Source organism: Oncorhynchus clarkii, chromosome 25 (assembly GCF_045791955.1).
Source record: "Oncorhynchus clarkii lewisi isolate Uvic-CL-2024 chromosome 25, UVic_Ocla_1.0, whole genome shotgun sequence".
Taxonomy (NCBI): Eukaryota; Metazoa; Chordata; class Actinopteri; order Salmoniformes; family Salmonidae; genus Oncorhynchus; species Oncorhynchus clarkii.
The window spans coordinates 6,989,591-7,005,269 of NC_092171.1; the positions used below are offsets into that span (position 1 = coordinate 6,989,591).

General features: G+C 41.7%; 1 protein-coding gene across 1 annotated transcript in view; it reads right to left on the minus strand.

Annotated features, from left to right (window-relative positions):
• The window catches only part of LOC139383359 (PARK2 co-regulated), a 245,887-nt gene extending 233,063 nt beyond the window's left edge, over positions 1 to 12,824 (minus strand). The window contains exon 1 of the mRNA XM_071127870.1: positions 12,660 to 12,824. Coding sequence (XP_070983971.1) covers positions 12,660 to 12,734 — 75 coding nt within the window. The 5' untranslated portion in view covers positions 12,735 to 12,824. The remainder of the gene's footprint in view (positions 1 to 12,659) is intronic.
• Between the last annotated feature and the right edge of the window lie 2,855 nt (positions 12,825 to 15,679).

Consider the following 15,679-nt stretch of genomic DNA (forward strand, 5'->3'; position numbering starts at 1 on the left):
CAACCGAACAATACTGTTTTCATTAGAAAGGAAAGAGAACGAACCTCGCGCTCACGGCCACGCGCGATAAACAACTCATGGCTTTCAGCTGAGCCACTTACTCTGAGTGCTCTTATTCTCTCCCCTTTCACAATAGAAGCCTGAAACAACTTCTAAAGACGGTTCACATCTATTGGAAGCCTTAGGAAGTGCAATCTGACACCACAGACACAGGATATTGGCTAGGCAATCACTTAAAAAACTATCTCAGATTTCCCACTTCCTGGTTGGATTCTTCTCAGGTTTTTGCCTGCCATATGAGTTCTGTTATACTCAGAGACATTATTTTAACCGTTTTGGAAACTTTAGTTTTTTCTATCTAAATCTAGGCCTAATCTGAGCCTGAGTAACAGGCAATTTACTCTGGGCACGCTTTTCATCCAAACTTTCCAATGCTGCCCCCTATCACAATGAAGTTAACTTGAAATGAAAACAACTTTCTGACAAAATTAGAAAAGTGTAATATTGGAAAATGTAACTAGCTGGACTCTCTTACCTGTACACATGGATGGACGCTTCTCCCTCTCTGTCATGGATGTTAAAATTGCCCTTAGTTTGAAGATGTATTCCCGAGCCTTTAATGTTCTCTTTTTGACTCCATCTGCATATTTGCAATCAAACCCCAGAATTTTCTCCATCTCCTTGGCTATCATATACTCTAATTCCACTGATTTCAAACTCGGTCCTCCAGAAAGTGGAGAGCAACACTTATGCAGTTCTACTACGTGATATCTTTCAAAAAAGCTGCATTAGAAAGGATTACATACACATTCTGACTAGCTCATATTATAGACAGAAGCATGCTACATGGCAGACCAATCCGAACTCATCTCTCGGCATGTACAGCCCACTCATTATCTCAGCCGATCATGGCTAGCGGGAAGATTGCTGACTTTTTCCATGGCTAACCAAACTAGGCTTGTAATTTAACAATTGTATTCGTATTTACAGATGGCATACAAGTATGTTATTCAGGCACATGAAAGTTTACATGTTCCAGAAGGCATTTCTGCAGAAAAAAAAGTGGTTTGATTAAAAAAAGTGTACGTTCAAATGGCGTTCCTGTGAAATAGTGGCGCGCATCTTAGCCCTAGTTTCCTGAAACGACTCACATACAGTGGGGCAAAAAAGTATTTAGTCAGCCACCAATTGTGCAAGTTCTCCCACTTAAAAAAATGAGAGGCCTGTAATTTTCATCATAGGTACACTTCAACTATGACAGACAAAATGAGGGGGAAAAATCCAGAAAATCACATTGTAGGATTTTTTATGAATTTATTTGCAAATTATAGTGGAAAATAAGTATTTGGTCACCTACAAACAAGCAAGATTTCTGACTCTCACAGACCTGTAACTTCTTCTTTAAGAAGCTCCTCTGTCCTCCACTCGTTACCTGTATTAATGGCACCTGTTTGAACTTGTTATCAGTATAAAAGACACCTGTCCACAACCTCAAACAGTCACACTCCAAACTCCACTATGGCCAAGACCAAAGAGCTGTCAAAGGACACCAGAAACAAAATTGTAGACCTGCACCAGTCTGGGAAGACTGAATCTGCAATAGGTAAGTAGCTTAGTTTGAAGAAATCAACTGTGGGAGCAATTATTAGGAAATGGAAAGACCATAATCTCCCTCCGATCTGGGGCTCCACACAAGATCTCACCCCGTGGTGTCAAAATTATCACAAGAACAGTGAGCAAAAATCCCAGAACCACACGGGGGGACCTAGTGAATGACCTGCAGAGAGCTGGGACCAAAGTAACAAAGCCTACCATCAGTAACACACTACCAGGGACTCAAATCCTGCAGTGCCAGACGTGTCCCCCTGCTTAAGCCAGTACAAGTCCAGGCCCGTCTGAAGTTTGCTAGAGAGCATTTGGATGATCCAGAAGAAGATTGGGAGAATGTCATATGGTCAGATGAAATCAAAATATAACTTTTTGGTAAAAACTCAACTCGTCGTGTTTGGACGACAAAGAATGCTGAGTTACATCCAAAGAACACCATACCTACTGTGAAGCATGGGGGTGGAAACATCATGTTTTGGGGTTGTTTTTCTGCAAAGGGACCAGGACGACTGATCCGTGTAAAGGAAAGAATGAATGGGGCCATATATCGTGAGATTTTGAGTGAAAACCTCCTTCCATCAGCAAGGGCATTGAAGATGAAACGTGGCTGGGTCTTTCAGCATGACAATGATCACAAACACACCGCCCGGGCAACGAAGGAGTGGCTTCGTAAGAAGCATTTCAAGGTCCTGGAGTGGCCTAGCCAGTCTCCAGATCTCAACCCCATAGAAAATCTTTGGAGGGAGTTGAAAGTCTGTGTTGCTCAGCAACAGCCCCAAAACATCACTGCTCTAGAGGAGATCTGCATGGAGGAATGGGCCAAAATACCAGCAACAGTGTGTGAAAACCTTGTGAAGACTTACAGAAAACGTTTGACCTCTGTCATTGCCAACAAAGGGTATATAACAAAGTATTGAGATAAACTTTTGTTATTGACCAAATACTTATTTTTCCACCATAATTTGCAAATAAATTCATTAAAAATCCTATAATGTGATTTTCTGGATTTGTTTTTCTCATTTTGTCTGTCATAGTTGAAGTGTACCTATGATGAAAATTACAGGCCTCTCTCATCTTTTTAAGTGGGAGAACTTGCACAATTGGTGGCTAACTAAATACTTTGTTGCCCCACTGTATGTCACTAATGTGCATTGTGAACGGATAATGAAGCTCCATGTAATCAACCTATTTGACACAATTGGCTGGAAGGCCTCAATTCTTCCGTAAGCTTTGTTTCCCCATCACTTAGTGCCACCAGAAAGTTGATTTAGTAGCCTACAATATATTGTACAATCTGTGTGTCTCACTTATTTTTATTGGCCCTGGTCGACTGTCAAGACCAAAGCCTGGTTTCCTAAAAGCATCTCAAGGCTAAGTTCATCACAGAACCATAGGATTCTATTGCCACTCATTTTGGTCATTTGTGAGGCATAAAAAAACAATTCTGATAATGTCATGTAGGCCTAAAGGATGTAGAATTGCATGAAATGCATTTATAAAATGCATAAAAATGCTTCTGCTGAACTGTATGCCACTAGGCAAATCTGATGATAGAATAACGTTATTATAACTCAAAACATCTTCCTCAGCTATGGGCGTAATGCAAGGTATTATCGCTGGGATATGAGGTAACAACAGGGCCTGGCCTATGTTAAAAATGTTTCAAAAGCCTCCTGAGTGGAGCAGCGGTCTTAGGCACTGCGTCTCAGTGTTGCGGCGTCACTACAGCCTGGGGTTCAATCCCAGGCTGTGTCACAACCAGCCATGTTCGGGAGTGAGTTGGTGTTAAGAAGCGTGGCTTGGCGGGTCATGTTTCGGACGACGCATGACTTGATCTTTGCCTCTCCCGAGCCCGTTGGGGAGTTGCAGCGATGAGACAAAAAGTGTTTGTTAGGCGTTAAGCTTGTGTTAAAAGATGCTTACAATTATTAAGGACATTTTCACATACGAAATTTGGTTTCCTGGAGTGTTTGTGAGAATTCTACAGACTAGGTTTCGCTTTCACAAGACCTGACAATAACAGGGTGAGATAAGCAAGATGCACAGTTAGCGAGCTAGCTTTTTGACAACGGGCAAAAAAAGTCATACACTTGCCGTGTCACAATAGCTGGTACTCGGGTCCTGGATCTTAGATCCACTACTCATGCAGGTCCAGGATTAGTTTCAGACAGGGTTTATTTGCGTTTCACACATGCTTTATAGCGGATCAGGGTACCAAATGCTCAAGGATCCGGATCATAAGGGGATATATGAAAGCGCCCTAAAATAATTGTGTTTGGGAAATAAAGATAGACATAGTTTTACTAAAAAGGTAGTGGTAATATTTCATTCAGTACAGAAAATTTGTAGGCGGTTAACTTACCTGTAGCTGAACTTAACCCGGGTTTGGGGTAAATTGTGCCAAGAGGCCACTTCTTTTTGGACAAGCTGTGTTTTCAAAACTGTAATGATTACATGAACTCTGATTATGTCCAGGGATACACAACATTTTGAAATATATGTAGATATATTTGTTAGAAAGAATACTATATTTCCCTTAACTGAGAGGATGCTGAATGGCTCAACTTATCTCACAAGCTAAGCTATGAAGAAATAGAGGAAGAGGCAGCCTATTCAGTGTGGGTTTCTACATAAAAGAGGACAATCAGCTTAAGCTTCCCGTTCTTCACTAAACACGCATGGTTGCTGGCTGCGGAGGTGACTCGATAGCTGTGGTGCGCGCATGCTAAGCAATAATTAACTTGCAATATGTGCAATGTAAATGTCCTGCTGACTTCACTAAGGGTGAATATCATATGATCCAAACAGAGCTATGGTTTATTTCCATCAGTATAAACGTCTCACCTCACTATGGTAATTATGAAAGTTTGACCACTTAGCAACATCAACATTGTTTTGTGTGCCCATAAGAATGATGAGTTACTATGGCAGGAACATTAGCATATTGAAATGTAAAACTTCTCCTATCACTTCATCATTTGCTCAACTAAAGTCAGGGACCATTGTGAATAGATACTAGGCCTACGTGCCTTACTAATAAATCAACCTGGACTCAGGGGTAGTAAAATAGTCCATTTAAATCCTGAAAAATTAATTAAATACAAAATAATGATGTTTTATTGCCACATACACCAGATAGGTGCAGTGAAATGTGTGGTTGAAAAGTATGATATGTTACGTTTAGTATGGTATGTATTCATTTGTGGATGTCCATCATCCATTTTGTGTGATATGTTACGAATTAGAATTTGCATATGTGACTAATTGCAATTTGTACAATATGTTACGAATTTGCAAAACTTTTATGTTACGAATTACAATTTGCTCTGGCTAACGTTAGCTAGGTGGCTAATGCGAACGTTAGCTAGGATAAGGATTAGGATTAGGAGTTAGTTTAAAGGGATAAGGTTAGGTTTAGGGGAAGGGTTACAAAGAAGCCAAAAAGTAGTAAGTATTTGCAAAGTTGCTAATTAGCTAAAATGCTCAAGTTGGCCATGATGAGATTCAAACACGCAATTCTTGGGTTGCTAGACGTTCACATTATAGGTCTACCCATCCACCCCGACCAACCAGCCTACTTTTGTTTTTGCCTTAAGTAACCTTCTGTCTTATGAACCATACCAAACTTAACATATCATACTAATTTGAGTGTCCCAGATTTACATTCGCTATGTTATGTCTGGTCTATGAAACCACTCTGAATAAATAGACATAGCCTAAGTGCCGAATGCCAAAATATGCAACAAACAATGTTGGCCTACTGTATAAATAATCTACTGTTGCATTTTAGGCCTAAAGCCTAGGCCTTTTTACAAAACACTGAGAGGGCTGTTTGTCAAAATGTCCCACTATAACCTACTTCCTGGCTCAGAAGATGGGTTTACTTGACCAATCAATAGGACACGTCAATTAGGACTGATGGGCTCTGATATCTATTACATTCTCCTGATCCATCTTCATCTAAAATGGACAGGAGTGGTCTGGGGGAGCCAGACTGTCTTTGGAAATTACTCATTCAGTAGTTTAACTCAAAGTCTATGAGGTCTAGCCTATCACCTCTGGGGATACTCGATGGCCATGCCTTGCTACCTTGTGTTTGTGCTCAAATAGAGATGGAGAGTAAGGTACAAGCTGACAGACACTGCTTGTAATGCCAGCTATTAGCTTGATACAGAAGGCTGGTTAAATAAATAAATAAGAAAGAGTCTGAAAGGGTCGACGTGAGGCTGTCAGTGAGGTGCAGCACCTGTTCTGCATCCTTAAATACAGGTACATCTTCACTGTGCTTTACCTGCATTTTCTGCACTGGATGAAGACATTTCAGAAGCGCGCGTGCGCACACACACACACACACACCAGGCAATGTAACAACAAAAAGGCAAAATACTTGCCTCTTTTTGAAAGAGAACTCTTTTAAATGGACTAAATCTGAATGACAGTCAGAAAATGTGTCCAGCAAGTGCCTTTTCTCCCTTTTCTCTTCCTCTCATTTTTCCTCTTACTCATTTGAGGGTCAATATCCAGGCTGGTGATTAATAATAATAATGACCTCTACACCAGGTGGTATCAGAGGAAGGCTGTAAAAATGGTAAAATACTCCAGCCAACAAAGTCATAGACTATTCTCTTTGCTACTGCACGGTAAGCGCTACCGGTGCACCAAATCTGGAACCAACAGGAGTGGTCCCTGAACAGTTTCTACCCTCAAGCCATAAGACTGCTAAATAGTTAACCAAAGACCCCCCCTTTGCACTAACTCTTTTCACTCATCACATGTGCTGTTGCTACTGCTTATTATCTATCCCGTTACCTAGTCACTTTACACCTACCCATATGTGCATTCACCTCTGAAGATAAATAATGTACTTACATTCAGTAATTTTGCTCTGAGTTGTCATCCTGAGGGTCCCAGAGATAAAATGTAGCATAGTTTTTTAAAATCTATTTTTATATACAAATGTAGTGACTGGGTTCTACAGTTTGAAGCCCTGCTGTCTCTGGCTCCACACCCAACCTGCCCGGCCATCTAGATGTGTGAAAGTTAGTGTATAAGCTAATGATCCATCATGTATGATATTCTTGGGAGTGTGTAAACTTACATTTTGTATTACCATATAATTTTTGTATGTTCTCTATAGTTATGTACTTCAAAATATATCAAATGACCTATTCGGCACATTTGGGCAGACTTGATAAAATATATTGTGCAGTATTGCAATGCTTCACAAGATCAATCTGAAACGTTGCATACACACACAAAATCTAAATTGCGCCTAGACTCCTATATTATATTATGGGCTTTCTCTTGCATTTCAAAGATGATGGACACATTTTTTTTTGTTTTGTACGCCAGTTTTTTTTCTTACCAGATCTAATGTGTTATATTCTCCTACATTCATTTCAAATTTCCACAAACTTCACATTTTGCATATCCTTGCTTCAGGTCCTGAGCTACAGGCAGTTAGATTTGCTTATGTCATTTTAGGCAAAACATTTTTTTTTAAAGGGTCAGATTTATCCCTTTAAATGAGTGGATTTGGCTATTTCAGCCACACCCGTTGCTGACAGGTGTATAAAATCAAGCACACTGCCATGCAATCTCCATAGACAAACATTGGCAGTAGAATGGCCTTCCTGAAGAGCTCAGTCTTTCAATGTGGCACTGTCATAGGATGCCACCTTTCCAACAAGTCAGTTCATCAAATTTCTGCCCTGCTAGAGCTGCCCCGGTCAACTGTAAGTGCTGTTATTGTGAAGTGGAAACGTCTAGGAGCAACAACGGCTCAGCCGCAAAGTGGTATGCCACAGAAGCGATTCTGAGATTCTGTGCTTCCAACTTTGTGGAAACAGATTGGGGAAGCCCCTTTCCTGTTTCAGCATGACAATGCCCGGGTGCACAAAGCGAGGTCCATACAGAAATGGTTTGTCAAGATCGGTGTGGAAGAACTTGACTGGCCTGCACAGGGCCCTGACCTCAACCCCATTGAACACCTTTGGGATTAATTGGAATGACAACTGCGAGCCAGACCTAATCGCCCAAAACCAGTGCCCGACCTCACTAATGTTCTTGTGGCTGAATGGAAGCAAGTCCCCGCAGCAATGTTCCAACATCTATTGGAAAACCTTCCCTCAACATCTAGTGAAAAGCCTTCCCAGAAGAGTGGAATTTGTTAAAGCAGCAAAAGGGGGACCAACTCCATATGCCCATGATTTTGAAATTATATTTTTGACGAGCAGGTGTCCACATACTTTTGGTCATGTACTGTATCTACCTCAATTAATTCGTACCCCTACACATAAATACTGTATTGGTACCTTGTGTATATAGCCAAGTTATTTCTACTCATTGTGTATGAATTCCTCGTGTTATTATCTTTCTTTTATATTTTTCTCTGCATTTTTGGGAATAGCCCGTAAGTAAGCATTTCAATGTTAGTTATTTTGCTACTGTAGCATGTCTCTGTTCCTGCCAGGAGAGGGAGAGAGTCATTTCAGGAAGCCAGTGATAGGTTGCGCCGTAATTCCATTATCCCATTCATCCTACCAACAACCAACCTGATTATGGAACGCCGTTTGGGTCTTTGCGTGTCCCCCCCAAAAAAGACACAATTCTATTATAGAATGTAGCGTGTGCTGAATTTGCACGTGCAAGCCAAGAGCCACCATTACAATCACTGTCACAGCTGTACAATACTGCATTGGTAATAAGGCATTATTTGTTCGACCCAATAGGAAAACGTCTGTGTGAGCATTTGAAATTAGATCAGGTCAAAAGAGCAGGATCCACATTTTTTTGCATATATCTTTGAAACAGATGTTATTTCCAACTTCTGTGGTAGCTAGCTAGCTTTACCTAGCTTGCAGCAGTGGCACCTAGCTTGCACCAATGCAACCAGGCTGAAAACAATATTCTTCGCAATGGTTTAGGAATCCATGTGGATAAGTATTAGCTATGTAGCCACTTGTTGTTCTGCTATTGAAATAACTAGCTAGCCAGCTACTTAACCCTGTTGCCCAAAAACAAATGTTATAAACAGCCAGCTAGATTCACCTGGCTATTTGTTGTGAAAATAGCCACAATAAGGATTAGCCACAACAGTGGAACTTGCGTTTCCGCTTGCAAATAAAAGTCCCTCTTTGAAAGTGTTGCAGAAGGTTACAATTGGTGGAATCATGCCATATTTAGACTCGATAATCTTGAACAAGGTTGGAGTGTTGGAATGTGGAGCAATGAAACGGAGTATGAGTCTATTCGGTGACACCCACAGAAAATCACTGTGATGAGTTTACATCAGTGTTTCCTCTGCGTTCATTTAAGTGTGGTGCTGCGCCACGGCAGAATTGCCGCCACACCAAAAGTAACATCCTATTTCTACCAAACATAGTTTCAATAAAGTTCTGTGAAGCACATTCATTTTTCATGGTAAATAAATAATCTGTCTGGGTTCAACACAGTTCTGAAGGTTATTTAGCTCTGTGAGCTGTGGCAGGCAGCCTGCAACTCAAGAAACACGGCGCACCAGTGACCAGCGAGCGAGTGACCCGTGCGCAATACAGAAGCTCTGTGGCGCAAAACACAATTCACTTGAATCACCTCAGAGTGCACCTGCGTGAGAAACTATAAGAAAGGTACGTTAGCTTGTTTGTTTGACTAACGTTAGCTAGTTAACTACATAAATTAGCTATAACCTGACCACTCTACTAACATAATTTATATCTATAATGCTGCTGCCACAATTAACGGCAATTAGCTATAGAATATCCATAAGTATATTGATGATAGAAACACGCTTAACTAACGTTACTAGTCTAGCAAGTTAGCTAACATTAGCTAGTTCGTTTGGAACTGTATAAAGTGCAAGCAAGATAGCTGCATGTATCTGTCTTCGATTTGATTTTTTTTCTCAGATTAGTTAATTGAAATATTTCCAGCCACAGCAGTGAAAGAGAAAGGGGGAGCAGGGACAAGAGTGTCAGGTAACGTTCACTTAGCAAGCTAACGCCAAATCACCCTGAATGAAATTAAACTTTCTTTAGTTAGCTAACTCTTTAAAAGCTTAAGCTATCGTGTAGACAGAGAAGGCAGCATCCCAAGAGTGAGGTAGGGATGCATGAGGGACAGAGCAGCGGAGAGGAGAGAGCCAGGAGGGGAGATAAAAGGAGAGAGGAGAGCAGAGTGGAACAGAGGAAAGGAAAGAGCCAGGAGGGGAGATGGAAGGAGAAAAGGAGAGAGGAGAGCAGAGTGGAACAGAGGAAAGGAGAGAGCCAGGAGGGGAGATGGAAGGAGAAAAGGAGAGAGGAGAGCAGAGTGGAACAGAGGAAAGGAGAGAGCCAGGAGGGGAGATGGAAGGAGAAAAGGAGAGAGGAGAGCGGAACAGAGGAAAGGAAAGAGCCAGGAGGGGAGATGGAAGGAGAAAAGGAGAAAGGAGAGCAGAGTGGAACAGAGGAAAGGAGAGAGCCAGGAGGGGAGATGGAAGGAGAAAAGGAGAGAGGAGAGCGGAACAGAGGAAAGGAGAGAGCCAGGAGGGGAGATGGAAGGAGAAAATGAGAGAGGAGAGCAGAGTGGAACAGAGGAAAGGAGAGAGCCAGGAGGGGAGATGGAAGGAGAAAAGGAGAAGGGAGAGCAGAGTGGAACAGAGGAAAGGAAAGAGCCAGGAGGGGAGATGAAAGGAGAGAGGAGAGAAGGAGAAGAAAGAGGAGTAGATAAAAGGAGAGAAGAGGAGGAGGAGAGAGGACTAAGGCCAAGTGAGCACAACCGCCAATCCGAATGGGACACAAAATGGCTTAAAATGTACCGACTGATTTCCTTTAATTGGGCTAAGGGCTAAAAATGTTTGCATATTTAGTCTGTACTAGTCTACAGCATTATGTGGAGTGTTGTAATGCTTGCTATCTGTAATAGTTTGGTTAATAATGGTTTATTTTAGTTTTTTCCTTTTAAAAAGTCACCAGAACCAAGGTTCAGTACATATACATGTTTTGTTTATATATATATATATTTTTTTTTTAAATGTAACCTTTATTTAATTGGCAAGTCAGTTAAGAACAAATTCTTATTTACAGTGATGGCCTATTCTGGCCAAACCCAGATGACGCTCGGCCAATTGTGCACCACCCTATGGGAATCACAATCACGGCTGGATAAGATACAGCCTGGATTGGAACCAGGTACTATAGTGACGCCTCTTGCACTGAGATGCAGTGCCTTAAACCGCTTCGCCACTCGGGAGCCCAATATTATCGTCGTAGTAGCTCTTATTGCGGGACTTTGACTGTCAACATATTGTGCCTATTGAAATTTATATTGCACTATACAGCCTTACCTAAGGATTGGGGATCAATGAAATGGGGTATTAGTCTACTCTACTCAGTACCCAAGTGCTTTTTTCCCAAAGTACTCCTCAGAGTTATCAGGCTCTAAAACATCCAGGTCGTATTGTTTTTACACATAGTAGGTTGACTGGTACAATAAATGTGGTTCAATTCACAGTGGTTTCAGAGACTCGCAATAAGAGCTACAATGCTCATTTTCTCTGGGTGTCACTGAGTAGACTGATACTGTAACGGCTTTCCTCCTCCTCTTCTGAGGAGGAGTAGTAGGAAGGATCGGAGGACCAAAATGCAGCGTGGTATGTATCCATAATGTAATTTAATGAGAATGAATACAGAATACAAAAAGAACAAGAGAAACAAAATGAAAACCGAAACAGTCCCGAATGGTGCAAACACTGAAACGGAAAATAATCACCCACGAAACACAGGTGGGAAAAGGCTACCTAAGTATGATTCTCAATCAGAGACAACTAACGACACCTGCCTCTGATTGAGAACCATACCAGGCCAAACACAAAAACACCACATAGAAAAAGGAACATAGACAACCCACCCAACTCACGCCCTGACCTATAACAAAGACATAACAAAAGAACTTAGGTCAGAACGTGACAGATACGCCATGTCATTGATCCACAATCCATAGGTAAGGCTGTACAGTGAAATAAGTATTCCAACAAAGTCTAAAACATCCAGTGTGATTAACATATTTTTGTCAAATGAGCAAATTGTTGAATTTATATAATAATATTACAACCTCGTTTAGCATGATCTATTCCATTATGGCATGATTGCACTATTTGTATTCATTTGCATCACCTCCAATTAGACTTATATTTTGAAGGCGAACCGCAAATTCTACTATAGTGGCTAATCCTTATTGTGGCTAGCTTCACATAGGTGGGTCCGACCACCATTAATCAAATAGGAACTGTCGTATAAATTAGGGGTATTTTAGATAATGACACATAGCTAGATAGTTAGCTAGCTAACTATAGTTGCTGAAACAGATGATGTCGTTTTTGGGGAAGAACAGAACTTGGGGAAGTGTGTCTGCGGCAGGTGCGCGAGACAAAACATGATCAGCATCATAGCGTAGGTATCGGTGAATCGTTGTGACATATGAAATACGAGTAATCGTGTAATCAATGTGTAATAACTACGTAATAGATTTACGTGACGTGAGTCATGTTCAGGTCCTGATTGGTCAACAAGCTTATTACGTCAAATAGTGTTATTTGACATGCATATTTTTTGACACACAAAGACCAAAACGGCGTTCCATACTGATGGCAGAGGGCGTGGGGCTGCTGTGTGTATGACTATGCATGACAGTGTAGAACAAAGCACAACACAATCACAATGCTGAACTTTTGGCGCAATTGTTTCAGCCGAATATACTAGCAAATGTGACGTTAGCTACGTAGTAGATGAATCAGTTAATTTAGACTATTACTGTATAGTTAACAAGCTATGCCAAATATACTTTCCCCAATGCCAAAATGGCATCGTCACGAGAAGTCATTGATTTGCTGATGCTGGTATTGTGTCTTTATGCAATCTAGTTAGAGTATTTTGTCAACTGGCTAGCTAGTTAACTAAGCTAGCAAGCAACAACATTATAACAATTAGAACAAGGGTTAGCTAACGTTAGTTATAGCTAAAGCTAGTAACTAGTTAGCTAGCTACACATCTTTAGATATGATGACTCAAACTTACCACTGAGTTCTTCATTGTTGACTTCACCGTAAACCCTTCGGTTTTCAGCTCCAGGGCTCTCATATTTGTGCACATGATACAAACTAAAACCTTAACACGTTTAAGGACTACCGTTAGATAAACTAAAATGTAAGTATTCACCAAGCAACATTAGCTAGCTACACTTCTGACTCTGTTAGGGTTGTTACCGGTTCACTTTGAAGACGCCTTCCCGTTGCTATGCAGGGTGTTTCCATGGAAACGCCACGCTGTGCACGCTCTTCCCTGCTGCAGCCAGGAGGAGCTACATGTGCCGACGTTATGCCTACTTTTTATGGTCCATTCTGAAAAGCATGTGGATATAACCATAAACAATGTAGCCTCCTGTCGGCTACTGCACTGCATAGTATTATACACAATAATAATTGTACCATCCTACTGTAATGTAGGCCTACATAGAGCCAAACCTATTTTCATCAGAGATCAAGTCAGTGCTCAGTTTTTCTAGCAGAACAGGGCCAGTCTAATCTATTCATTAAGCACACCCAGGCACCTGTGCAAGTATTTTCAGATGGATATAAGACAAAGACTTATATTTTCTACAAGTTCTTATCAGACTTTTTATCTGATTATCATCAAAGTATATTCCTTCTTCGTGCACACGTTAATTAGCCCATAGAACGATTCTGTTATCATTGTGGTTGGAATCCTCACCTGACAAATCAACGGTCATGTGCCTCAAATAGTGCAGTTGGCGACCATCTAAGTGCCTAATGATGACTTATCAGGCAGGTTAATTGACGCCTTGACACTCGAAAGATGGTTAGAGAGCCAGAGCCTGTTGAATCATTCCAATTTAGGGATGTGGCACTTTTAATCTCCAATGTCCTTTTTGCCTCTGTGGACTTTCTTCCTGAGCTGGCCCAACTGTTATTAATCTTTAGTGCACAGGCAATTTCTCTAAAAGCCCCTATTTGCTTTTTATGGCTCCATTGAGAGGGGTTGGTTGCGATGGAGAGGAAGACTGTAAACAAGAGATGCGGGGAAGGAAGGCGAGTTATGTCCCTGTCAGCAGCAGTGGTCGCTGGCCTTCTTTTCTCCCCCTGAAGATTAAAAAGAGCAGGAAGAAGAGTTTCAAAAGTAAAGCGGAGCGTCAGCATGAATTCAGCTGAACTGAGAAATGGCTGCTGCTGGAACAGAATGGTATCACACTGTTTCAAAAACCCGCTGAGGAGGAAAGTGTGATCTGGAAGAAACATGGTAGATATTGCAAAGTGGCTTTTTAAATGCAAAACAATGATATACTAGGCCTACATTTTCCCTTTATAGTATTGCGCAACACCCCACAGGTCAAGCTAATACTGTATGTCTATTTTTCTCTACTACCACAAGGACATCCAGAAAAAAGGAGCCTCTGGCTCCACAATAAAGGATTAATTGCCTTGTTTCCTGTGACTAATGATGTGTTTATGTACATGTTCTGTTTTGATCTCTCAGAAAAATCGGCACGCTGAGAGCGGAGTGAAGGAAAACACCTCCGCCACTACTACCATGACACCAAGAAGTGAATGTACCTCTATGCAGTGCATGCCTTGATTTATATCCTGTGTTTTCGTCCCCAGCATCTCCATTTCCATCATCTTATCCTCATGGTTTGATCTCCAGCTCATTTGCCAGGCCCCCTCAATGCCCCGACAATGTTCGATGTGAGGAAAGCCACAATTATGACATGAAAGCAGAATACCCACAGAATACCTAGAAAATGGAAGCCAAGGGGAGTTCGGCTTCTCCGAAGAGCCCAAGAGAAAGTCAGCAGGAAATAGAGGAGACAGTTGCAACATGTCCTCCAATTACCGATGCAGCCACACTGCTGTTAGTGTCAACGATTAGGCTTTCAATGAGGTCTCTGGGGCCAGCTGGTGCATCAGTTTGTAAATGTCACGATGTGACAAGTGTAGATGGAACCTTGCTAATCTAAGGAGGTGATGCTCTGTCACCTGATAGATACTGTAGGATAACCAACAAAGATAAAAACAACAGTAGTAGTAGTCAAGTAGATTTGTCATGGTACACAGTACAATGAAATGCTTACTTGCAGGTTCAGTTTCAACAATACTGCATTAGAAGAAGAATAAAAAGGAATAGTGAAACAAAATAAACTCAATGGAATAAAAAACAGAGTAAAAAACAGAGTAAATTTAGCATAAATATATAATATATTGTTACGTGTATAATATATTGTTACATCACTCACATGTCATCAATGATGGATGCTATTTAGGCCAATATAGCATTGGCAAAGTCATAAACAGATATTGTTTCAATTCAACACAGAATTCAACTAAAAATAGACAATACAATAGGCCCGAGGATTTCAAGCGCTGCTTGACTTCAAATATAATGATATTCAGTGATATTAAATTGTATTTTGTGATATTGAAACCAGGCTCACCGGTAGGAGCGCGTACTTTGGTGGGCCATATGGAGAACGTTCCTGCTTCCCCTGCTCGCACCCCTTTTCATGCCATTCTGCTGTGGGGAGACCAGTCTAAATCTCTCCGGGTTCTCATTGACGGTACCCTGGCGTCCGAGCTGAACATCCCCACTCAGCCCCTCTCCATTCCCATGGACGTTAGAGCGCTAGCCGGGCGCTCTATAGGCCGAGTCACCCACAACACCACTCCCATCAACCTACGCGTGTCAGGGAACCACAGCGAGGCTATCCAGTTCCTGCTCATCAAGTCCCCTCAGATTCTCCTGGCTCCAGCGACACATTCCCCTCATTAACTGGTCTACTGGTGCCTTCATGGGCTGGAGCCCGTTCTGCCACGCCCATTGCCTGAAGTCAGCACAATGCTTTTGGTGGCCTACGATGGTTCAGGATGTCACTGCGTTTGTCACCGCCTGCACAGTCTGTGCTCAGAATAAGACTCCTCAGTAAGCTCTGGCTGGTCTTCTGCAACCACTGCCTGTCTCTCACCGACCCTGGTCCCACATATCCCTGGATTTCGTCATGGGTCTCCCCCCGTCTGAGGGCAACA